We start from the raw sequence: 24,940 nt of genomic DNA on the forward strand, positions 1-24,940 counted from the left end.
CATATGAGATTTAAATTTAAAACTAAAATATCAAATGGTATTTGAATTTGAAATTTTAGATCAATCACAGCCAATGATATGAAACTATTTGATACTCTGAGGGTACATCTACCCTTTTTGTATAATTAGTACTGGAGGTGGTTTCATGACTTGATCATACAGGTATGCCGTATGGGTTAATGACTTAATGGGTACGAGTAGTATAGTACGAAGTACAAGTGATTATAGCGAAGTCCTTTAACTGCAACTAGAATATGCTCACTGTACTTGGTATGAACCGTGTCGACTTATTACCGCGACACATACTCATCCTTATACTTTTTGTACTTGAATTTCACCATTCATCATTCATATTTGAATGTCACTACTCACGTACTAGCTTTGCTTGCATCATTTTTCTAATTTATATGTCAGTTGTTACTCACACTATGGAGGTTGTCTAAATCGATACTGGGTATACCATAACAATGGTATACTAGGAACATGTTGGTAATTTTAAGTGGAGTAAAGGTGGGTGGCCCACCATTAATTATAACTTCAGATATTTTCAACTTCTCTCTCTAAAAATCTGTTCCAAAATTTGAATTTCAAATTTCTTTTTTAATTTCAGTTTTTCTTTTCTTTCTATTTTATAATTTACTGATTATTAATTTAATGTAATGTAAAAAATCAGGCGGGTTTCATTTTTACAGTTTCTTTCCAAAATACGGTTCTTTCGTCTTCTTCCTCCTTGCGTGCTCTCCCGCTCAATTGTTCTCCCTCCAAATTCTCCGGCAAGAACTTCCCAAATTGTCAGTCTCTCGTTAGAAGGTTAGCCACTTCGTGACCGGTTTCCAATTCATACCTTCCAAAAAGGGTGTTTGCCAGGGCGATTATAATCGGTGATATTTGTTAACTAACGAACTGCTCAACTTTTCCAGGTGAAGTTAATTTTTTTCTGTATGAATTGATGTTTAGTTCTTGTTTTGGTAATATTTTATGTTTTCACAGTTTTTTGGGGCTGATTTGATTTTTAGGGTTTCACCATTTTGTTTGACAATTGTGTTGCTGATGAATTGAAAGTGAATTTTTTTCACAATTATGTTCTAATTACTTGAAGTAGCTCTTGTTATGGAAATTTAAGTGTGTATATTTAATTTAGTGATGAAGTAGCTATTTTTATGGACTTTTCATATTTTCGGGTTAATTAGTGGTTAATTTGTGGTTATTATGCGAATTTTATACTGTGATGTTTGTTGTTGAATTACTTTCCTAGTCGAATTAAGTAATTTGATAAGCCTTCGTTTAGGTAAAGTTAAACTGATATGAAGGGGTGCCTGATTAATGTTTAATTCGTGTGATGGCATGGTTTTAAAACTACCTTTGTTTGTTTTATTGTTGTTTGGTACTTGATCTGGTACCAAATGGAAAATATTACATATTTTGGTACATTTAGGTAAAGGATATATGATTTGGTATTTTTTTTGGTACCAAACCTAAATTACCAATGTGTTTGGTACTGTTATATCGAAGGTATGCATGGTATAATGATTGGTAAAATTGTATTTGTAGGATGGTTATCAAGGGACAAAGTGGTAGCAGCAGCAAACCTAGGGTGAGTGTCACTGCTCATTTTATGAGTGTATCGTATTTGCTGATAATTGATAGTATGTATATTGTTATACGTTTATTCACAAGATATGTATTTCAATATTGTTTTTAAGGAAAAACGCGTGGAAGTTGCTCGGAATAGTAAGCTAAAGGGCAAAGACCCTGTCATCGATGAAGAAATGGAAGAAGATGAGGAAGGGCGATCGCTGTCTGGGGATGACAGTGAATAATCTGTTTTTGACGGGGATGCATATGAAGATGTTGAAGATGATGAATATGAGGATGAGATATATGAGGACGAAGAATTCGAGGATGAATTATGCCAGAGAACAGTGAAACGTGCGCCAAAGAAAAGGCAATCTGCTAAAAGCAGGAGGGTTATTTCATACGATGAAGTAGAGGAGGAAGAAGATATAGAAGACGAAGACGGTGAATATATGGATGGTGGGTATGAAGATGAAGGAGAGGATGTTGTTATTCGCGTTCAGAAAAGAGGGAAGAGTTGGAAGGAGGTCGGGCAGAATGCTTTGAAGAAGAAGGCACATCTGCAGATGATGCGGAAGAGGCGTAGAGAGGATTATGATGATGTTGACGAGGGAAGGAGACCTGTGAAGAAGACGATACTTCCTGCGATGAAGCAGATGGGTAGGAAGTTTGATGAAACAGGGGTAGCAAAAGGAAAGCCCCCTGCAAAACAGAAGGCAATCAAAGGGAATAACAGGAGGATGTTTGTGCGGGTATATAATTTTGAAATTTATTCATTGTTTTTAAGGATTTTTATGGTATAATAATGTTTTTTCTACGTAGTTGATGCTAATGTTTTTTCATATTTAGGTACCGATTCCCAAACATCCTATGTCTAGGGGTGAGTATGCGAAGTTTCACGGCGTGGTAGTTGCTACTCAGCGGGCTAATTGTGGCCGGAAGGTACTATTGATCCTTTATTTAAAGATGAATTGTGTATTTTGATTAGGTTTTGTCAGTTGATAATTTCAATTTTTTACTTAAACTATTATGTGTAGCAACCAAGCGTTATCTGTCGCACGGATGCATTTTCTAAGATTATTGCTGCTTTTGATGAGTCAAGGAGAAGTTGCGTTAGGAAAATGGGTTTCGGGGGGATGTTGGATTTGAAAATATCCAAGCTACCTAGGCAGCTGTGCTACTGGCTGATGTCCCGGTTGGATGGGGGTAACAGTTACCTTGTTGGAGGGGACGGCCATGTGTTGCCGATAACTGCTTCCCATTGGGAATATGTATTCGGATTCCAGAACAGCGGTCTTCCGGTGCCAGTGAAGGAGTCTGATCTTCCTCCAGGCACCCTTAAAGCGATGGCCCTCAAGTATGGTGAAAAGAATACATCAACCTCAAAGAGCACAATAATCATAGCAAAATCTGTAAAGGAATTGGCAGGGCCGGTTGACGGTGAAGGAAAGATAAAGCCCCTGGCTAATCAGCGTGATAGGGCCTCGTTCATGGAAAATTTCATGATTGTGTTGCTGGGGCAGATTTTATGTCCTTCTAAAGATGGGGGTAACATGTCTTTAAAATTGCTAGGTGCAGTTTCCGTGGCAAAGAATGCATCACTGTACAATTGGTGTGAGTTTTGTCACACATGGCTTTTAGACTACGGAGACGCTTGTCAGCGGAAGATAGACCATCAGGGGTATGCCGCTGGGACTGGTGGTTGTGTGTCGTTTTTGCTGGTGCGTCTATCTTACTGAAATATTTAATGTTTTAAATTATATAAAAGGTTAATACTGTTATTGTTGTGGTGTTAGTATCCTGTCTTATATTACAGTGCCTTACCTGAAAGTGGATTTGTTTTACAGATTTTCTACCTAGACCATTTATGCACGCATCCTGTGAGATGGGATGAGTTTCCCAGGATCAAAGTCTGGACACAGGAGGAAGTGGATGAGGCCAAGAATCGGGATAGGAAAGCGAGTGAAGATTATGGAAGGATTACGGTGGGTAACTGGTTGTTAGTCGGTCGTATTTGTCATATTAAGTTTTGTATTATCTAATCTGACTGAAATCTATTCCTTTTATAATCTTTCCAGACTGTTGATGTTGTGTACGGGGATCCTCATCCCCTTTACGGCAGGGAGGGTAGACGGTCTCCCGCAGTAGAGGTTGCTGAGATGGTAGCACAGATGACTTCTTCAGAATGGAGACGCACCCTAGCTCAGGAGGTCACAGAGATGGTATGGGAAGTTAAACGCTTTCCTCAATTTTATGTTGATGTTAGTGATTAATAGCCATAAATGTTTTAGGGTTTCAAATAGTACTCATAAATGTCTTTAGGTGTACCATATGAATGATATTGATGTTGTTTGGTACTCTCTGTAGTGGGATAATTTTCAAATATTGAGTGTTAGTGATAAACAGGCATACATATTTAACTAGTAAAAAATAGTACTCACCAAGGTCTGGAGGAGTCATGTCTGTGTGTATGAATTACTTTACCTTTTTTTCTGTTTAGGTTATGGGGCAGCTTGCTCCATTATTGCAAGATCGCCGGGGCGTATCCCGTGAAAGAGGAATGAGGTCATATCATGCTACCGATCATTTGACGATAGATGTTGATGGTGTGGCTATGCCGTTGGACAAGTCTGTCAATAAGGTGCTTACAGAGTTGGATGCCGATGACGATTCCGATGTGGAGTTGCAACCGTCTGATGGGGGACGTGTATTTGTGGGCCCTCATGGGAGTGTGCCAGTTATGAATCCCCTAGACCCGGTCAGCCACGGTGATGTACCTTTGGTCCACACTGCTGTCAGCCACGGTGATGTACCTTTGGTCCACACTGCTGATGATGTAGGTGTAGTAGCAACTGACCCAGAAACAAGCAAGCACCCGGTCGACCAGACACATCAGCACGGACAGGTTCAAGCTGGTGACGGGCCACCTTCAGATGGAATGTCATCGGAGAAGGTGGGACAGCTGGGTGTAGTTGAAGACAAAGAGGATGATGAAGACAATGGTGAGGAGAATGTTGAGGAGCCGGAAGAGCAGGATGGTGGCGTCAAGGATGGGGGGCCGAATAATAGGGATGATGACGATGATGAGGGACCGGCTAATGGTCCTGTGCAAGGAACGGTTGCAGCATCGCCCTTGGAGAACATCGCTCAAGAGAACCCCTCTGAAGATAAGAACAGTGAAGAGAACACCAGACAAGATAACCCCACTGAAGGGAAGACCACTGATGAGAATCTCCAAACCGATGACCAAGAACGACCACGGGAGAAATTGATCCTAAGGATTCCGAGAACAAACCCAAAAACACGCTATCGGCAGACGCGAGTACGAATGACAAAACTTGAGAGTGACGTAGTAGCTTATGTGGAGTCATACAATCCTAAAGGGAAAGAGCAGTACGTTCTACAACTTTTACTCATGTAACACTTAAGTACGTTGTATACACTAATGTACGTTGTACATTTATGTAATGATAATCACTTGTATCTGTATTTTATGTTTGCAGGGGGGCCATGCTTATCGAGTGTGATGGTAATGATGCAAATCGGATGATGTGCTACTCGGTTGTGCGTCCTAGGGAGTACGTGCATTCCCAGTACGTTCGGGCCGTTGCAAACATATACAACAGGGAATGGGCTCTGGAATACCCAACGAATTCTCGCAGAATCATGCTGGACTCCTCATTTGCGGTATGTTCTCCTAATATTCACCATTAATGAAATCAATAAAGTAAGCGTACGCGGTTGCTTAGTTTTTTGTTGTTGTGCTTTACAGTATCAGAAATTAAAGACGAGGGAAACATATGCTGGTCTGCTGAAGAAGTGGTCCACCCCTCTCCAGAAGATTGTGTCAGCTGATATATCTGTGGTAAGTCTAATTAGTCTTTTTACTCCATGTTTAGATGTCTGATTATATGCCAACAACATGTGTCTGACTATTTTCGGACTAATAACTGAGTGATGAGGCCGTATTTTAAGGATTTGGAAATAAGTTCCTACATGCCTTTTACGTTGAATGATTGCTCTCTATTTGGTCAGTTCGGGATCTGTCTTCTTTTTGAGGAACGTCCTTGTACAATTTGTTATTTTAGTTTTTGGTGTATTAATTGTCCGCGACACACAGGTATGCGATTTGTAAGAATTTGTAATTATCATGTCCAGGTCTATGTTCCAGTTGTGGACAACGGACATTGGTGGTGTGTTGCTTTTGCACTGAAAGACCAGAAGATATGGTTCATTGACAGCATGTATACTAATCCTGCTTCCGAGCATTCTGGGGATGTTAAAAAATTGGTATCTAATCATGTGATATGTAGTTTTTACTTAGTTTTTACTTAACCTGGTTTGGTGGGAGTTTAAGAACATTGACTTCACTCATTTTATTGTACTAACATAATACGGTCTCCTCATTCCAGATAGCAGCTGTGGAGTACGTTCTACATTGGAGGGACACGCAGTATAATGCAGCTCTTGTTTGGAAGTTGAAGCAAATGCATACTTGGCCCTTGGACTCCATTAGCTTCCCTGACTACAACGACAAGTACTGTTTATGCTACCTTTTCATCGTCGAGTAACCACCTTAAGTCTTACTGATATGTTTTGTTTGGCTTTGTAGTCATGCGTGTGGAATAGTAATGCTTATGGCTATCCAGGAAAGTGCAAGGGCATTTACAAAGACGATGCAAGTGGTAAGTCCTCTACTACTGTAACTGTAAGTGCTATACCCCCACACTATAAACTTACAGTTGTCTTTTCAAACTTGTTTTGGGACAGAGGGACATCAATGTAGCTCGGAAGGCACTGTTTTTGTCTCACTTGAATTCAGATTTCAACTCCTGCCGCCCGCTTCTTCCCCAAATCGTTGCAACCCACTGCCCAGTTCGTTGATGTTTGGTCGTGCTTCATCTGCTAACGTTTAGGGTTTTTAACCGAGAAAACAATTGCACACTTATCTGGTCATTTTTTGAAATGTGATTAACGCGTGAACTAAATCATAGTTGTTGTCTTTTGATACTCACATTATTCCTAGGAGATGGGATTCATTGCTTGCAGGTATGTTTTGTAAGTTTTGTGGTATGCTTTGTATCGTGCATTAAAGATTTACAATACGAGTTTGGTACGTGTTGTGGTACTTAATAGGTTGTTTGGTACCGTTATTAGAAAAGTTTGGGTACAATCTACGAGTTTGGTACAGCCTGAACTTTGTTCCGGCTTTGCATGGTACCAAGCATAAATTGAGTACCAAACAAGACCAGATATGTACCACACGAACATTAGTAATTGTTGCTACAAAAGTTGGATGATTAAGAGTTAGACAAAATAGTACGCAAACACGGTGACCTCAGTAATCAATATTTGCGGTGTTTATGAATTTAGTCAATAACTACTTTTCATTTCAGCAGTGTTTATTGTTATAAAGGATAAAAAGGTTATATCAAGTCCTAAGTCAGGTCCGACCCGTTCGACAGGCTGGTAATTTTGTATCGAAATACAATTTTGACACATTAGTTTTTTTAGATACATAAGTACTGGCACACGAGTTGAGATATTAAGAGTGAAATTAACGGTTGCTACAAAACATTAAGTACTGGCACACGAGTTGAGATACATAAGTACTGGCGCACGAATTTCTACATTTTGTATAATTCATCCTGTAATCCATCCAAAAAAACAAGAGCATTATATATATTTATGCAGATCGTGTGAAGTAGTTTCCATTATTAAGTAGTTTCCATTATTTAAAGCGAAGAGGGTAATACGAATCATGGATTACATTATCCCCCGTTACCATTGGGTAATATGATTCTGGAAGGTTCTTTGTAAATGAACTATTTAATTTTCGGTAATATTAATCATATGTTATAAGGGTTACAGTTTGGTATACCTCTTCTATTTGATTCGGACTCAACTGAATACTAATATGAGATAAAAACGTACAATACCTTGGTTTGGTACATTATCAGCCGTAAATTATCACCCGTTTGGTATCAAGTTCGGTAGTTGGGTTTTTATTGTGGTTAATTCTCGTTAATTTGAATTTGAAAATTGAAAAATGTGATCTTGTGTATTGTTTGTAGAGTAATCTGGAATCAACACATAAACATATGTTTAAACTAACCAAATCACACTTTTACATTCACACTAACCAAATCAAAGGAAATATTATGCTGAAGGAGGATGTCAAACACACAGGGTAATTAAAAAAATAACTAAAGCAATACATTTGTGAAATATGAAACAATCACACAGCTAACACTATGGCATTGAAATAATAGTATGCAAATGGCCAGACTTCCAGGACATTACATGCCACCACACTGAATCCTCCAACTGTAGTTTGCATTCCCCACACTTGTGTCGAAATTATTGAAATCAATGTCACTCGGTACATTAAGTAGTGGTTCCCTAGGGTTCAAGGTATTTGACCCTTCCCTCCACAGGTCACAGACGCACTTATATTTAAACCTTGTGTAAGTGCCATTTGTTTCTTTGTACTCTGGGGTTTCATAGTATCGAAAATTAAGGGTACGTACTCTTTCGGAGAATTTCCAATCAAAGTCGGGGCGGTAGTATTGATTGATCAATTCCATGGCCCACTTCTTGCATGCGAACACTGAATTAGCCCTAGTTGGCTTGTCCATCTTAGACCATATGACACCCATTATATTAGCATCTCCGGCAACAATTTCGACGCTCTTGGACTTCGCACATCCGTGTTGGTCTGGTTCAACCACCGCATAGCCATACTTTTCCGCGAGGTCGATCTCGAATTGTTGTATGAGATCGTGTTTGCGAGCAGTTTTGTGTTGTTCCGTATAATCGAAACGGTAACGGTGGTTAGGACAGACTCTGGGGTAATAATTTGGCGGAATTTCCATTTTCTCGAATGAAATGCTTTGTGAAGACAATGAAGTTTATGGAAATGCTTTGTGAAGACAATGAAGTTTATGGAAATAACCCTCACAGGAAGTGTTATTTATAGAGCGCCTGTTTTAACCGTCACATAACTGCCACCTTATCCATTTAATAAAAAAAAACACCCATATTTCGTTATGCTAACCTTACACTATTCCTTTAATTTGAAAAAATTATACCGTTGGTACCTCTGTCGCAATATAAACAGTACCAAACATGTGTTGTTCATTGGTTTGGTACTACTTTACTCAATGGTACCATATGCCTACGGAATAAGGGTGATCGTAGACCATTCGACGAAATTATAACATGACCTTTGAAACTGTTAGTGTTATTTGTCGTTCGTTATTGAAAACCTAATTACCATTATACAAATTTTAAAAAAATACTTCATTTTAGCAATCATAGTTATTAAGCCAAATCACACCTTTACATTACAATAACATAATCTAAAGGAGGATGACAAACACACCAAATCACACTTCACACTAGGGCATTTAAATAAAATTAAGCAAAACATAAGATGAAAAGAAAACAATCGCACACCTAAAACTATGACATTGAAATAACAGAACGAAAATGGGTAGAGAATTCCAATTCCAAGACATTACATGGCACCACACTGAATCCTCCAATTGTAGTTTGCATTGTTCCCACTTTGATCGAAATTATTGAAATCAATGTCACTCGGTACATTGAGCAGCGTTTCCCTAGGGTTGAAGAGATTTGATGCTTCCTTCCACAGGTCACAGACGCACTTATATTTAATCCTTGTGTAAGTGCCATTTGTTTCTTTGTACTCTAGGATCTCATAGTATCGAAAATTAACGGTACGTACTCTTTCGGAGAATCTGCAGTCGAAGTTGGGGCGGTAGTATTGATTGATCAGTTCCATGGCCCACTTCTTGCATGCGAACACTGAATTAGCCCTAGTTGGCTTGTCCATCTTAGACCATATGATACCCATTACATTCTCATCTCCTGCAACAATATCGACGCTCGTGGGCTGTTCATCACCGTGTTGGTCTGGTGCAACCACCGCATGGCCGTACTTTTCCGCGAGGTCGATCTCGAATTCTTGTATGAGATCTAGTTTGCGAGCAGTTTTGTGTTGTGCGACATGATCATAACGGTAATGGTGGTTAGGGCAGACGTTGGGGTATGCATTTGGTGGAATTTCCATTTTGCAAATGAAATGCTTTGTTGTGAAGAGATGTGAAGAGAGAATAAAGTTTTTGAATATCTCCCTCATACTAAGTGTTATTTATAGAGGATTTGATGTAACGGTCACAAAACTGCCACCTCTTCGGTTTTATATTATTTAGATAATGAACCGTCACAATATAGATAATCAACCGTCACAATATACTCACACTTATTGACGCCAACATTTACACTTAAGAAACCTTATATCTTCTTCAAACTTTATATCTTCTTCAAACTGCTGACCTTTGTTGTCAGTTATGATATTCAATTCGCGCGATTTTCAACCTAATACGCTTTAATATTTCAGCTTTATTAAAGACCCCCAAAGAAATTACCAGACAGCGTCCCTTCGTTACACTAAATGTTGACGAAAAAATAGGATTGTCGAGTATTAAGTAGCCCGTATGAAAATTTAGCGTAGTCGAGTACAAAGGCGTTATCGAAAATTACAATAAAATTACCCACAAATGGTAATTACACAATATGGTTCATTAAATAGTTGCAAACACTTAACATACTTGCAATCACTTATCATAAGACACACTTACACACATCTGCAAAGCCTAATTTCATAAACAGAAAGACGCACTAACATTACACAGTTGTACACAATGACATCAATTTTTAAAATAACATTTACAACTTACACTGCGTCACACTAACTTACTATTAATATGTACTACTTATAATGCTTCACACCTTACTTTAGCAAACATACGGAATTGCGTTAACGAAGGGAATAATCAGTCTCACGGAGCAAGCGTAGGGGACTTGATACGCTCAATTCCTATATTAAGATCAATCACCCTTTGTTCTGCGTCGTCATATTGCTCAATGATTTCTTTCATATGGTCACAAAGATCCCCATGACCACCGATACGCAGCGCCTGGTGTAGCGATGTAAAGAAATGACGTTGCATGGATTTGAGTCGATGTATATGTTCTTTGCAATTTCGTATCCCATTCTCCATTACCTTGTTCATTTCATCAACGCCTTGCTCCACATCGTCATACCTCTGTAGAAAATCCTTGAAAAGGGTCTCAGCCCGATTATTCCCTTCCCACCTCATTCTTATCATTGTTGATTTTATGCAGTCACGTTGAGTTATTTTCGCTTCCTTGATTTGTTGCACCTTTGCATTAATTTCTTCCATGGCACGTTCTTCCGCCGTGGGTCTATGAGGGACGCCAGACCATCTTGAGTTTGCGGACGATGCCATTTTATTATCGTATTTCTCCAATACATGCACTCTATAAACGTGAATGTGTTCTCCTATTTATAGAAGACGATCCCTGGGTCCGTCCTTATCCAAATAATGTGGAAATGAATAACTACCTTTATTATTATAATGAAACTGCCTTTCTATATGTAACTACCCATCGGGGGTATGGTGCGCAATACCCGCCTACCAAACTTAAAAACTACCACGCCAAGTTTGTCATTGTTTTATCCCCATAAAGTACCATTCCCAAGGTTATGCTGTCTCAACCTCCTAAATACAGAGTCCCAAACAATCCACACTCTCAACGATTGTTTATTAACTAAACCTTTTGTATAACACATATATGTTTCATGTATTTATGGTCCAGGTGTGATACGGAGTATTTATAAGTGTGTATATAAATAAGTTTGTATTGTTTTGTTTGAGTACATACCGGTTTAAAAAGTATACGGGAATAAATCATCGTATACCAAACCTAGTTAATTGGTAGTTTGGGGTTCCAAACGTAAAGATTTGAAGTTCATTTACTAACTTACGTAAAAACGTTGGGAAATGTGAGTCACATTAATTACTTTCAACCACTGTAAGTAATGGCTATCAACTACCTGTTCTAGTATAACTTCATTTAATCTTCTCCCTTTATACAAACTTATAGCCATAAGTGTTTTCCCCCTCACTCAAAAGCCAATTTCTCATTACTACCTTTTAGCATGAAGAAACTGAAGTCGATTTCGAGTAGGGTTGCGCAAAACCAGGTCTCTGGGACTTGCCAAAATTACCTTTCACATCCAAATTGTGTTTTTTATTTCAATCCACCAAAATCAACAAACGTCCCTGAGTTGGACTACAACAACACCTCGTACTACGTCGACATGGAAGACTTAGAAATGCTTTTTCCGTTAGATGAAGCAATTAAGACGGACTTGAATTTTCAAGTTACTGTTGTCATGGACAAATTGCCGTACACCCATGAAAATTTCCCTTGTGCCATCATGGCAACAACTGAAGGGAATGCTGCTGCAGCTCACCGTCCTTTAATCAGAGACCAACCGCACATGCATTTGGGCTTATGGAGGTTTCTCGACTGGTGCTCCAACCAACTGAGGGAACAACTTGACTGGAAGTTGTACCCAACGGAGCTTCTTGCAGTCGTTGACCCCGTCCCAGACATAGATGTCCAGGATCTACCAATTTATAACATCCCCGCCTTCGACGCACACATTTTCATTGCATCCTACTCAGACACTATTCACATTATGAGGGCGGAGGACTTTTTCTATAGCCTAAATGTCAGAGTGAGCCGGCGATTTTTTTGGGGCATGTCTCGTGCCTACACAGACATTTCTGTTGAGGGACAAAAGAAATTCGAGGGGGTACCAAATACGATCCCACGCGGTTTGATTGTGTCAATATGGAACGCTAAGTCCATGACAAGGCCATCATTCAAGGCGACATTCTTGGAACTGTTTGCAACCCACCACCCGGCTCTCTTGATTGTCACTGAAGCCAGGATAAGCGACGAACACTGTCAGGAACTGATAACTACCCTACCAGGAAAGTACGAGAGTGCAGTGTTCGATAACATAGATCAGTGTGGAGGGGTGGTTCTTATGTGGCGCGTTAACGATCTATTCGTATCTTACAAAGAAGATGATTCCACGGCAGAAAGCGGGTTGTTCAACTTCACATTTGAGGTAAAAAGCGTACAACACCCCTCTTTCTACATACTCTACTTAGATTAAATGCCCTTTGAAACGACATTGATTACCTTTACATGAAACTAATTTGACCTTAATATGAGAGTTTAGTACCGTAATAAGGTCGAAAAGGGTTCCATTCCCGTGCATGTAGTTGTACCTTTCTACTACTTTTCTTAATAACTTTTACGAATGTGGTACCAAACACAAACTACACTAGTATCATCTTTGCAATCCACCTTAATATTTCTGGACACTTTTAGATTGTGCGATGGCCTCTCCAAATTAATGTTGTGGGTAGGTAGCTAAGTAAGTACAAGAGTATATAAGTTCAAATGAGGACGCACCCAATTATATTCAATACGTTTCCTAATTCGACGTCTACTATGTAACTCATACTTACAATTTTGTGTACAGCCGGTGGTTTACGTGTCAAGAAAGAAAAAAGTGGCCCGTACGTCGGAGTTGGATCTATGAAGATGGCAAGGATTGAGGGTGAGTCAACTACAACAATTATAAACAACTAGGGTTCTTATTATATTGGTTTGTATTCGTAGTCGGCTATATTCTTATAATCAGTGTTGTGTAAGCTGAAGAATTAAATTCCTTAAGTGTTGTATTATGATATATAATGTTAGAATTTGTATTAAATTGAACAAGGTTTATTTATTAGTAATGCTAGACTATCATGACAAATGTAATGTTAATAATATATTAATTGTGAACTCATATAAATTCACATAAAGTACGAATTGGCTATTTGGTACTACCGTGTGTACCAAATACCGATTACATAGTACAAATACAGTCCTAGGGCCTTACTGAAAACGACCAAAAAATACAAGCTTTTGGGAGAATTTTGCAAACCTCCTAGGGCTAAAGTAATAACACTTTCAGAATAAAAAACATAAAATTACCGAGGACACACCGATTACGTAATGTTTGTGTATCCCAAACCGCATCATTTGGTACCCATATTAGCGAAGTGTAGGTACCAATTAGCATCAAATTTCTTCACTTGCGTCGCTGTTAGAACTATCGTACTCATCAGCTGAGTCAGGGTGAAAGTACACCATGTCCTCGTCGTGATAATATATCTTAGAACATCTCGAAGCGTAGGCCAGTTCCATCTGCTGATCGTAATGAGCAGGGTAGTTATGCGTAGAGTAAAAAGGGTTTTCAAGGAGTAAATCCAACTCACTCATCGTCTCCAACCCATTCAGATCTATCATTTCGTTCTTGAAATGGAGGTAGTTGTCTTCATCGTAAGAGAGGTAGTAAAAAAGATCCTCGTTTCCGAAATTCATCCACTCGAACGTGGTCTCCCTTTCTTTGAAACCCATGTATTTCCGACCAAGCACTAGTAGGCCGAATGGACCCGACTCTGTCTCATGTACCTGTAACCTGTAATTGACCTCATCCAACCACCCTTTCAAGGGCTTGAACATCTCAAAGAATTTGACAAGGTAGCGGTAGAAAAGATCATTTTCCATGCACTTAAGGATGATTTTTTTAAGTTTGTTCAGGTTAAAACTAAAAGCCATCTTATACGAATCTAGTAAGTAATATAAAAAACAGTACGCCTCTTTCCTGAAGCGTCTTGCACTAACTATCTTGAGAGGTGTGAGGTACGGCCATTTAGGGTTGAAGTCTATTCCACCTATGGCTTCATCCCCGTTCCTGGACATAGCTGCCAGAAGGTGGGGGAAGACAAGGCTTTCAGCCCTTTTACGTACCGTGTGGATCCCGACGACGTCCTTTACGTCGCGTTGGCCGGAATCAGCCATGACCTTTAACACTTCGTCACTATCCATTACCTTGGCCTTTCCCTTCTCCCTGGCTGTATACCTCCTAGTCCTTGGTGTTTCTTCCTGTTCAGCTGCCTTGCCTTTTCCATGACTGCAAATATATTTACACAAATGTACCATACCAAGCGATTTCGTACACACTCCGTATTAGTAAAGTACGATCGACATTAATAAACTAAAATAAATAGATGTCAATGGTGTAATATAAACATAAACACAACAAAAAAGCCGTATTTATCACATATTTGTCTTTAACAGAACAAGGTCATACATTAGCAGAAGTTACCTTTTATTTTCTTTCCGAGTAGGACCACCCGCCATGACTGGAAGTAGTTTCTTGTTAAATCTCTATAGAAAGTTGGATGCAAAATGAAATAAAACCTAGGAATGCCTCATTTTAATTATAGAAGTACAGGATAAGGAATGCAACAATGAATGATTACCTTTGTTGGTGGTTGGGGTTTAAGTCCAAGTACAACTTTAGTAAAGGGTAGTTGGCGTAACTAGAGTATATTAATGAAAAGACATAAAATAAACTTACTTGTGTAATGTACTATTCACAAAAAATACGAGGAAAAAATACAAGGTCAAAGTATCTGAATTTGTATTGTTTATGTATTATAAAATTTTAAGGGGAAATGCAATAACTACAACGTACTTTAACACCAACGTCCGTAATTAAAGTTACTAGTTGCCCTATTTATCACTAACGACTGACTGACTTGAGGTCCTCCCCTACAATCAAACCCGAAGTCCCCCTATACTGTTAATCAAAGGAAGCCTAATGCCAAAATCACCAACCCAAAACGTTTTAAAACAATGTTTAAGCAATGAAACGTCCCCAACCAGGAACCTCCTATATCATCCTCGCGAAGCAATGTACTTCTCCCCGGCTGCGGGTATGCGATATGAGTTGGATATAAATCGGAACTTTTACTTTCAGACCTATGACGAGATCATAGGGGAAGAGGAGTGGAACCCCGTTGATAGGGACACTATCGTACGGGCAATATTTTCAAAAACATCGGACAGAGAAGGATTTCCCTGTAGGTTCATGGTAACGGAGAACAACCGTGTATTACCATTCCACCTCCCCACTCCCGAAGACTCGGGTGGTCGTATTCCAGCTGGTTTGTTAGCTTACATAGAGTGGGAAGCTAGGAGCAGGGCCGAGTTTGAGGCGTTTGAGGTAATCCCTTATAATTACTTACCTTTCATTGATCCCATTCCAGTACTACATATTGACCAAACACCGGTATACACTGTACCAATCAAAAAAACCCCTATATTTTTTGGTTCTTACACCAAAGGACTTCATGTCATGAAAAACTCTAACTACATTCACTCAATTGACGTTGATGTCTTCTACCGTGAAGGGAACCTGTATAAAAAGGGTTACCACCATATTCACCTGTGATCAACAGAACAATACGTCGGTCATACAACACCGACACTACTGGCAAAGGGAATGTTAGTGGTCATTTGGAATGCTAGAGGTGTAACCAGGCCTTCGTTCAAGGAACACTTCTATCGCATATTTTCCCAACTTACACCGTCCATTATCATCGTGACCGAGTCAAGAATAAATGAACCTCAACTACTGCTTATCGCACAAACACTGCCTGGGACGTACCAACATGACTTATTCGGTCCCGAAGGACGAGCCGGGGGTGTTGTTATGTTTTGGTCTGTCAACCAAGTCCAGCCATCGATGACGTACCGGCATGATCCCGTTTGTCAAATGGGGGGAGCAAAACCTAAACACCTTGCGTCGTTACAATTTCATGTAAGTGTCCTCCGTTTTACATAGACATATAGTATGAGATAAGGTTCCAAACGACGGTTTGGTACACAAACAATAACTACATGGTGTACCAAACCATTCAGTTTCGGCCATGCATTTTCGATCCATATAAAACTGATTTGACCGAGAAAACACGTATTTTGGGGTATTACTATACCAAACGAGGGCATATAAAACACCAAATGTTTGATAGTGTACAAATGGGGGTTACAAGGGAGGAATGTATGTTTGTGGTTCATTGTAGCTCAATAATGTTTGATAAAACATATAACAATATGTTCCTTTTATTCGTACGTAGGCTGTGATCCCGAAAACGACTTCCCGAGCAAAACGACGTCTATTGATGTGCTAAGCGTTGCAGACGGACAGACCCAATGAAAGGTAATATTAGCTTTCCCTAATCCATAATAACTAAAAACAGTCCCCCAATTAACGCGAACAAAACTTACGGGAATACGACACACAGATGTAATTTACATACGAAAGATATTGATGAAATTGTCCAACTCTTAAAATACGCTTTTTATTGATTATTACGATCTTTTACAAAGGAAACGTCGATTTACTTTGGGAGGAGAAAATACACAAAAACTATAAGACAAACGACGAATAATTTATACAACATCCAAATGCATGATTCAATCTTGTCGAGGCGGTGGAGGACGCGGTCCAGCCCAACATCAACAAGACGCGATGGCAGCATGTTTTCCTCTGTTATTAAATTGTGATCTTCAACCCACCGGAACCACCCACAAAATCGACATTTAAAATATAATTTATGTGGATTTGTGGTTGTCTGTGAAATCCTTAGTTCATTTATGCAAGTGATGCATGTTGGACAACTGATCGTCTCGCACCAGAGCATCTTTCGGCCATCTACGCATCCCACGTTTGCCGGCGGTGACCTTAGGGAATTAGAACTATGAGACATTAGCCGGCGTTATTTGATTTTAAATTATTTAAAATGAGCTAGGAAGTGGCCAATTTCTTGTGGCTTATATAGCTGTGGTGGTCAAAGTCAAAGATTCTTTGACAAGCTTCCAACACTTTTGAATTTTTACTGAGGGAGGCGGGAAAATTCCCGCTCAATGTTTCAAATTAATTTTGGAATTCTCCTATTACTACGTTGTTTGGGATAGGCCATTTCGTACGTTTGGGACCTTAATTTAAAATTAGTTTTTAATGTATCATATTTGTTATTGGTTAATTAATCGTATTGGTTAATTAATCGTATCGGTTAATTAATCGCATTGGTAAATTATTCGTATTGGTTAAGGGACTGAATGTGTACCCGGTCGAGAAGTCGCCCCAATCTCATTTGGGTCTAGGGTTGAAAATCTAACCAATGACGGTATAAATCCGACAACGCTCACAAACCTTAGTAGTGTTAAGAACCCGATAGTTGATTAAATCCATTCAATCCGATTACCTTAGATTTACCTAATTCATTCACGTAGGAGGTAATTCTCATTTTATAACCACATATGTATATAATTATGTAGTAATAGTCTTACTAAGTGTAATGTATGGTCGTATGCGTACAGATCGTGGTCATCATGAAATCATAAAATTTCAATTTTCGTATTTGCATAAATTAATAACACTTGATATTTTGAATATAAATATCAGGATAACATCATCGAACATCATAACATACGTAAATTAAGACAACCATGTAATCTTACGTAAACACATTTTATTCTAAGACGTGAGAATTTTCAATTTTAAACACATATTGTAAGACATAAACACATTATATTGTAAGATGTAAACAACCTATTAATGAGGTACTAATACTAATAAAAGTTCACAAATGTAATCATTACATTTTATTACTAATATTGGGTTTGGAGTCATTTCAAATATGAGTTAACAATGTTCGGACACCCTAGTGTCGAATAGGTCACGGCAAATTAAAGACCTATAATATCCGACTTTTAACACATTAAAGTACCCTACACCCTTTACCTTCAAACATATCACTAACTTGTACATAACCCTAAATTCCAATTCTTAGTAGTCTACTGTTCCATACCGACAATATGAGTGTGCCAAACTACTTATGATAACGAAACCACATTTCCCTAAAATTCAATTCTTAGTGGTCTACTGTTACATACCGACAATATTAGTGTCCTACAAGTCATAGTAACTAACCCTAAAATCCGATTCTTAGTAGTCTGTTGTTCCATACCGACAATATTAGTGTCCCAAACTACTTATGATAACGAAACCACATTTCCCTAAAATCGAATTCTTAGTGGTCTACTGTTACATACCGACAATAATAGTGTCCTGTACAAGTCATAGTAACGACAACACATAACCCTAAAATCCGATTCTTAGTAGTCTGTTGTTCCATACCGACAATATTAGTGTCCCAAACTACTGAATCAAACGAAAACATCACCAAAGTTGGATAAATTGTGTTCAACATTCAACTATTGATTTCACTCAACAATAAGAACAATTATGCTGATAACGTTAAATTGCAGTAGTTTGCATTTACTGGAAAAGTACTCTGGAGCGGTACCAAGTAATAAGATCAGTAAACCTGGTGGTACCAAACGACGTAATAACTTTTTAACCCACCTAGGTTGTTAGGAATTTATTTCACTACGTTTTTTCACCGACAACTTTAGTGTAGTATTCACTTCCCTTTATAGTTGACAACCTCCTTCCAGTGGGGACTCCTCAAACCAACCCACTTGTTTCTCCTTCTAGCTGTTCAAACCCTAATTGTTTCCAAATTCTCCACCGGCAAACCTGCCAAAAATGGACAAAGGCAAATCTATCCTTGTTTGTGATAGCAGCCGAACACTACTCTGCCACCCAAAAGCCACAATGTACTTCGAGCAGCCAAAATCTTCAAACGGGCCTGAATTGAACTACAGCACCAATTACTACTCCATCGACGTCGAAGACGCAGAAAAGGGTCTCCGTGTGCCGCACGCAATCAAAACTGACCTGAATATCCAGCTTTATTGTGCCGTTAGTAAGTTGCCTTACCACCCTGTTATGTTCCCTTGTTCTGTGATGGTCACCTCTGCAGGTAAAATCCTGCCTGCACACCACCCTTTAATTACGGACCACCCTAATATGCATCTTGGGTTTTGGGCTTACTTAGATTGGTGTTCCAACCGGCTTGCTGCACAAGGGTCGTGGTTGTTGTACCCGAACAACCTCCTCGCTGTGGTAGACCCTAGACCAGCTGTAGTTGTGGACGACCTCCCTGTGTACAATTTCCCTGATTCCAGGAGCCACGTTTTCATTGCATCCAACGCTCATGCTATTCATGTTATGAGTGTGGAACATACGTTTACTGGGGTGGAAATTACTGTTGTTCCAAGGTATTTTCAGACCAAACGACGGGCTTACACTGAGGTGTTCTTAGAGGGAAAGACTATGGTTGGGACGGAGGTTTCCGCCTTCATACCACGAGGTACGGTGGTCGTTGCATGGAACGCCCTATCCATGACCAGACCCTCATTCAGAGCCACCTTCTTTGAGATGTTTGCAAGGCACCATCCATCACTCATGGTCGTTACTGAAGCCCGAATAAGTAACAACGACTGAAGGGAGCTAATTAGCAACTTACCAGGAGAATATCAATCCAAATGGTTTGAGAATCAATGCGGAGGGGTAGTCCTTATGTGGCGGGGAAACGACTTGTTACCAAACTACAATGAATCTGATTTGGGTTCGGCCAACCTCCTGTTTACTGTCTTATTTGAGGTACTTCATTTAATTTCTTATTTCGGTTCCCAACGCTTTGTTTTACACCGTCTGGTACTTCCATTAGGGTACCAAACAGGTATGCTTACTGCATTGGGTTGACTCCACAGTACCAAACAGGTGTACATAGTACTGCATTACAATGCATACCGGTATTTTATGGGTGAGTATGGTACCGTTATGGGTGAGTATGGTACCGCTACCGCTATTATTATGTCTCATACGAACTATGTAATGTAGACAATTAGAAAACATTTAAGTTGATTGTAATCGTTTATTTGATTTATGCAGTCGGTGAAGTTCCAGAAGCAACCACTTGCGCGTAAACTGGAACTGTAAGCGCCAGAGTCTGGAGCTATTATACACAATTTTCCCCATCAGTGTGTGTGTAGTACTTATTATGTAGGGTGGTTTTTACCTATAGTATAAGAACTTAGTTAGGTACTAGCTTAACTACGGCGTAGTATTTATCGGCATAGTATTCATCACCATGACGTATTTAGTTATTAGGTTTGGGTAGATTTTTCTATCCTACTTCTATGGCGTAATAGTAACAGGTAAGTTATTTGTTGTTGTTCAGACATTGCCTACCTTTAGCTCGTCGGAAATGTAATAGGTGTATTTTATAGTTTCAACCTAGGCGGCGCTGCCTTCCATGTAATATTTTGCGGATGATGCTTTTCGTATTACTATTCTTATTCTTATTCTTCATACGTATTATTCGTCTTTATTTTTTAAAAAAAAGTACTGGTGTTACGACAAGATGTAGTACCCCTATAACTTTAACAAATAGTCGTTCTATAACAGATACCGCAAAAACACTAACACAAATACTGTAAAACATAGCAAACACGAAGTAGGGTACCAAATTACCGAATTATACATGGTTTAGTACATAGCAAACACGAAGTAATTCAGAGTTCTGTGTCAATTATGAAAATTCAGTTTACGAAAGTATCTAAAGTAACCTTATTTAAGTTACGACATCCTGTAAACCACAAATTGGGTTACAAATTGAATCATATGTTACAGAGGAATGCACATATGGTAACACGCCATAATTCAGACTTATTGGATGGAAGTCAATCAACTTCAAATAACGTACCACAAAGGTAGATTTATTGGGTGGATTTCACCATGGAAATCAATTCTAATTCTTCGTAAGGTCATGACAACAGAGCAGGTCTTGAGTGAATACTGGATTACCACTGGCGCCATGTATAGAATGCGTTCCACACCCACCCTCATTGACTAACAAACCCGGATTGGACTGCAACAAGTGTTTAGTAGTTGGTTGATAACTACGGTGATCCCATGGGAGGTTTCGTTCACAACCTGGAAACTATGCCGGTGCTGGTTATGATTTGCAGGCATACAATGAGTCCCGGCCTCTTGATAATTTCCACCTCTGCTGCTGCTGTTACTGGTGAAGTAACGAATGGAACCAGCATTCTGGGACATTTGCGACATCTGAGATATTTGCACTCCACTCAAGTTTTGCGACATTTGCACACCATTAATGTTCTGGGACATGTGTAAACCGGATAGGTTTTGGGCAATTGGACCACCAGATATGTTTTGTGACATTGATATACCACAACGGTCTTGGGACGAAAGTACGTCACCACCCTCCGGGGTCATACGAATCCCACCCACAGATATGCGAATTTCTGTCTGTCCTGAGGGAAACAAATTTGTGGCAACAACTCCACTTACTCTTCCAGATGACTGTATACATGTCAAACGCTAATAAATACAAGCTAAATGTTGTTGACGGTTAATAAACATTTAATAACATGAGTGGTACAAAAGGACACGAAAAAAATCACCTGAAACTGTTGAACAGATACCCCATTGTTGTAGTTCTGCTGAGGGTATACCATAGTCCCCCTTACTTGCCCAGCCATTTGAGGCAGGTAATCAGCACTATACCCCTGGAAATATCACAAACTCAAATCAATATTTGTTTAAATAGAATATCACAAACTCACAAACTCACATCAATATTTGTTTAAGTTTAATTTGTAGCGTATGTGATTCACTCACATATTGATCGTGGGATCCCCAACCAGGATGGAAGGTGTTTGGCGGCTGCACGTACTTGTGTTGAGGAAGGCAAGTGTTCTGACAATTGCTGGTTTCTGGAAAGTCTTGTGGTACAACACTCTTGTTTTTCCTGACTTGCTTCCTTGCGGGGTTTTTATTCTCACCTGGTTGTAAAAATCTTTTTTCACGAGTCCTGTGAGCCTTTAAACCACCGCGCGGAACAGGATCTTTAACCATAACAGGGGGGTAAGTGTGGTAGTATCATCCCCAACGTTGTTTGGAGGTTTGTTAACGGAGCCTGGTGTCGTAGGACCAACAATCGCCATCCTGTTCCCCCCGGAAGTCAGTGCACCAGCTTCGTTATCACCAACTGCTGAAAGAGCATCACTCTCATCAAGACGTAACACAATATTCATAATACCTTCTATGACCAAATCCAACTTCTGCTCGGAAAGTGATCCACGGAGGGCAGCAGGTTCCACCGCATTCATAATCCGGTCATAGCGCTTAACTTCTTCTGTTTTCTCGGGATCATGATAAGCAACCTTCACAAGAGTGTGCTTGCGTTGTATATCTTTCCTCCATCGGTCAACTATATATCCAGCAGGCACATTTTCCACATCCTCCACGTCCAACACCTTAATGATGTGCCTACACATAATGCCGTGGCACTCGAAATGTTTGCAGTCACACTTTGCAAAAGAGGTCTCCTTGTTGAACATCACGACGTATATACGCTTCCGGCCTGCCAAAGATATTTCCTTTCTCAAGAACTTGGACCATACCCATACTTTGTCAGACACCGTATGCTCAACCTCCACATCAGAAACTACTTTCGAAGTAATAGGTGTTACGTAACATACCCGCATACATTGGATCTGGACTTCAACGAACTTCGCATCAGTATATAGTTTCTGGAACTTCCTCTCCACAGCAAACTCTCCAACCAAAGACCGAGTAAAACGACAGCAGTTCACATCAGCAGCTTTTTCATCATTGGCCCTACTTTCCATGGCCTTGCAGTACCTAGGAGCAAACTGATATAATCTCGTATTCTTCTTCAAGTACCCGTCGAAGAAACTGTTAATACTCTCAACCCTCTGAGTCGTCTGCATCCCCGCCCAAAAAATATGCTTCACATATGCAGGTATCCACATTTCTCGCTGATTATACAACCCTATACATTTAAAAAAGGTCATTAGGTAAATTAACAACAAAGGAATTGAACATGAAAGACATTCTCACCAAAGACAATGCCATATATGAAATACCTACCACATTGCACATGTAAATCAAATATTTATTGCAGTTTGGTACATAATTAAATGAAAACGTGTACCAATCCAAAATGTTATCACGGTTTCGTATGATGTATACTTTACCATATCACGATTAGAATTAAAAGTAGTACCAAACCATGATAAATACCTACTAGCCACTTGTAGCTTTCCTTAGCCTCCTTCAGCTTGAAAGTTTCCACCACTTCAGCCCAACCTTCTTCGAATTCAACAGGGGTCAAACTGTTGTATATGACATTCTGTAGGGCAACTTTTATTTGGGGAAAATCAGTCATCGAACCCAATTTTCGGCTGAACTTCTGCATAATATGCCACATACACCAACGATGTCTGGTTTTAGGCATTGGCATTGCTATTCTAATTGCCTTCCTCATAGCCGCATCCTGGTCGGTCATAATAGCATCGGGAGCTTTACCCCCCATACAAGACAACCATGCCCTAAAGAGCCAAACGAACGTTTCCGCGGTTTCATGAGACACTAATGCACATCCAAGCAAAATTGTTTGCCCATGGTGATTCACCCCAACAAAGTTCGAAAATGGCAACTCATACTTGTTTGTCAAGTACGTGGAGTCAAAACAAACCACATCCCCAAAATACTCATACGCGGCTCTGCTACGAGCATCAACCCACATTACATCCTGCAACTTCCCTGTTTTATCAAGCCGGTGGAGATGGAAAAAAATTTGATTATCCTTTGTCATTTTATCTAAATAATTTATCATTGCAACAGCATCCCCATCTCGTAGCCTCAATCGCATCCTCCTATTCAAAATATTATGCACGTCTTTCTTCGTAAAACCAATATTCTCTACACCATTCCTTCTTCCCGCTAAGTTATTGAAAATCTGAGCCACAGGTGCACCTGAATCGTGATCATTTTCAATCTGTTTCAGGATTGTCTGAGTTATTTTCCTGACCCGGAACATGGAAATATGGTTGGACTTGGTAGGAGTGGGAATGTGGTTCAAATGTTCAGTAACAACACTCTTCACAACCCATAAATTCTCTTTGGTCCGAGCCCCATATAGCATAACAGGGCAACTACACTTCTTCGTCTTCCTCTTAAGAATTGGTTCCTCTGCGCAGGTAACTACCCTGCCATTCACCATCCGCCGGTATTTTGGCCTTCCATGACACTCACACCTCCAAACATAGGTCCTCAGGGAATTCGATTTGCCCGTTTCACTGTCTTTCACCCCGCTCTTATTCCCTCCCATACACACTACACCAAAACCTTGCTGCTCCCCATAGGATCGAAAATAGTTATTCAATGCTTCCCAATTAGCAAAAGACATTCCAAGCGAAAGGGGTCGGTAGAACGGGACCTTTGTTCCGCTTCGTAGGAGTTGTATACATATCTGCGTTAATGGTTGAAACCCCATCTCCATCACCAGGGCCGCCAATGTCTCCATCCTCCATACAAGTAGTGTTTCGCCCCACTCCCATTTCTCCGGATTCATCATAATTATCATCATTAACCTCATTCAGGTCATCATCATTTTCAATACACAATTCTTCATCTAATTCATCTCCTTCATCTAATGCTTCATCATAATCATCCACAACATCATCCTCGTCATCTTCCCAACGTTCTTCACCAACTTCTACCTCCTCAACTCCCCCATCTTCAGAC

General features: G+C 39.7%; 2 protein-coding genes and 1 long non-coding RNA gene across 3 annotated transcripts; 2 read left to right on the forward strand and 1 right to left on the reverse strand.

Annotated features, from left to right (window-relative positions):
* Nucleotides 1-685: 685 nt before the first annotated feature.
* On the forward strand, nucleotides 686-1,595 carry LOC130469195 (uncharacterized). Its single transcript, XR_008929584.1, has 2 exons — nucleotides 686-920; nucleotides 1,552-1,595. It is a non-coding gene; the product is annotated as an uncharacterized lncRNA (long non-coding RNA).
* Nucleotides 1,596-1,745: 150 nt separating this feature from the next.
* On the forward strand, nucleotides 1,746-6,875 carry LOC110800185 (uncharacterized). Its single transcript, XM_056838951.1, has 14 exons — nucleotides 1,746-2,327; nucleotides 2,425-2,517; nucleotides 2,613-3,296; nucleotides 3,372-3,560; nucleotides 3,654-3,797; nucleotides 4,076-4,968; nucleotides 5,079-5,262; nucleotides 5,348-5,440; nucleotides 5,734-5,865; nucleotides 5,988-6,112; nucleotides 6,188-6,260; nucleotides 6,346-6,450; nucleotides 6,570-6,624; nucleotides 6,712-6,875. Exons 1-14 carry the CDS (start codon nucleotides 2,028-2,030, stop codon nucleotides 6,873-6,875), a joined length of 3,234 nt encoding a protein of 1,077 aa, XP_056694929.1. The 5' UTR covers nucleotides 1,746-2,027.
* Nucleotides 6,876-21,211: 14,336 nt separating this feature from the next.
* Nucleotides 21,212-24,535, reverse strand: LOC130469583 (protein FAR-RED IMPAIRED RESPONSE 1-like). Its single transcript, XM_056838952.1, has 5 exons — nucleotides 23,435-24,535; nucleotides 22,320-23,183; nucleotides 22,007-22,233; nucleotides 21,790-21,894; nucleotides 21,212-21,688 (listed from the first exon to the last, which is right to left on the reverse strand). Exons 1-5 carry the CDS (start codon nucleotides 24,522-24,524, stop codon nucleotides 21,212-21,214), a joined length of 2,763 nt encoding a protein of 920 aa, XP_056694930.1. The 5' UTR covers nucleotides 24,525-24,535.
* Nucleotides 24,536-24,940: the final 405 nt, after the last annotated feature.

This window comes from Spinacia oleracea, chromosome 3 (genome assembly GCF_020520425.1).
Source record: "Spinacia oleracea cultivar Varoflay chromosome 3, BTI_SOV_V1, whole genome shotgun sequence".
Lineage (NCBI taxonomy): Eukaryota > Viridiplantae > Streptophyta > Magnoliopsida > Caryophyllales > Amaranthaceae > Spinacia > Spinacia oleracea.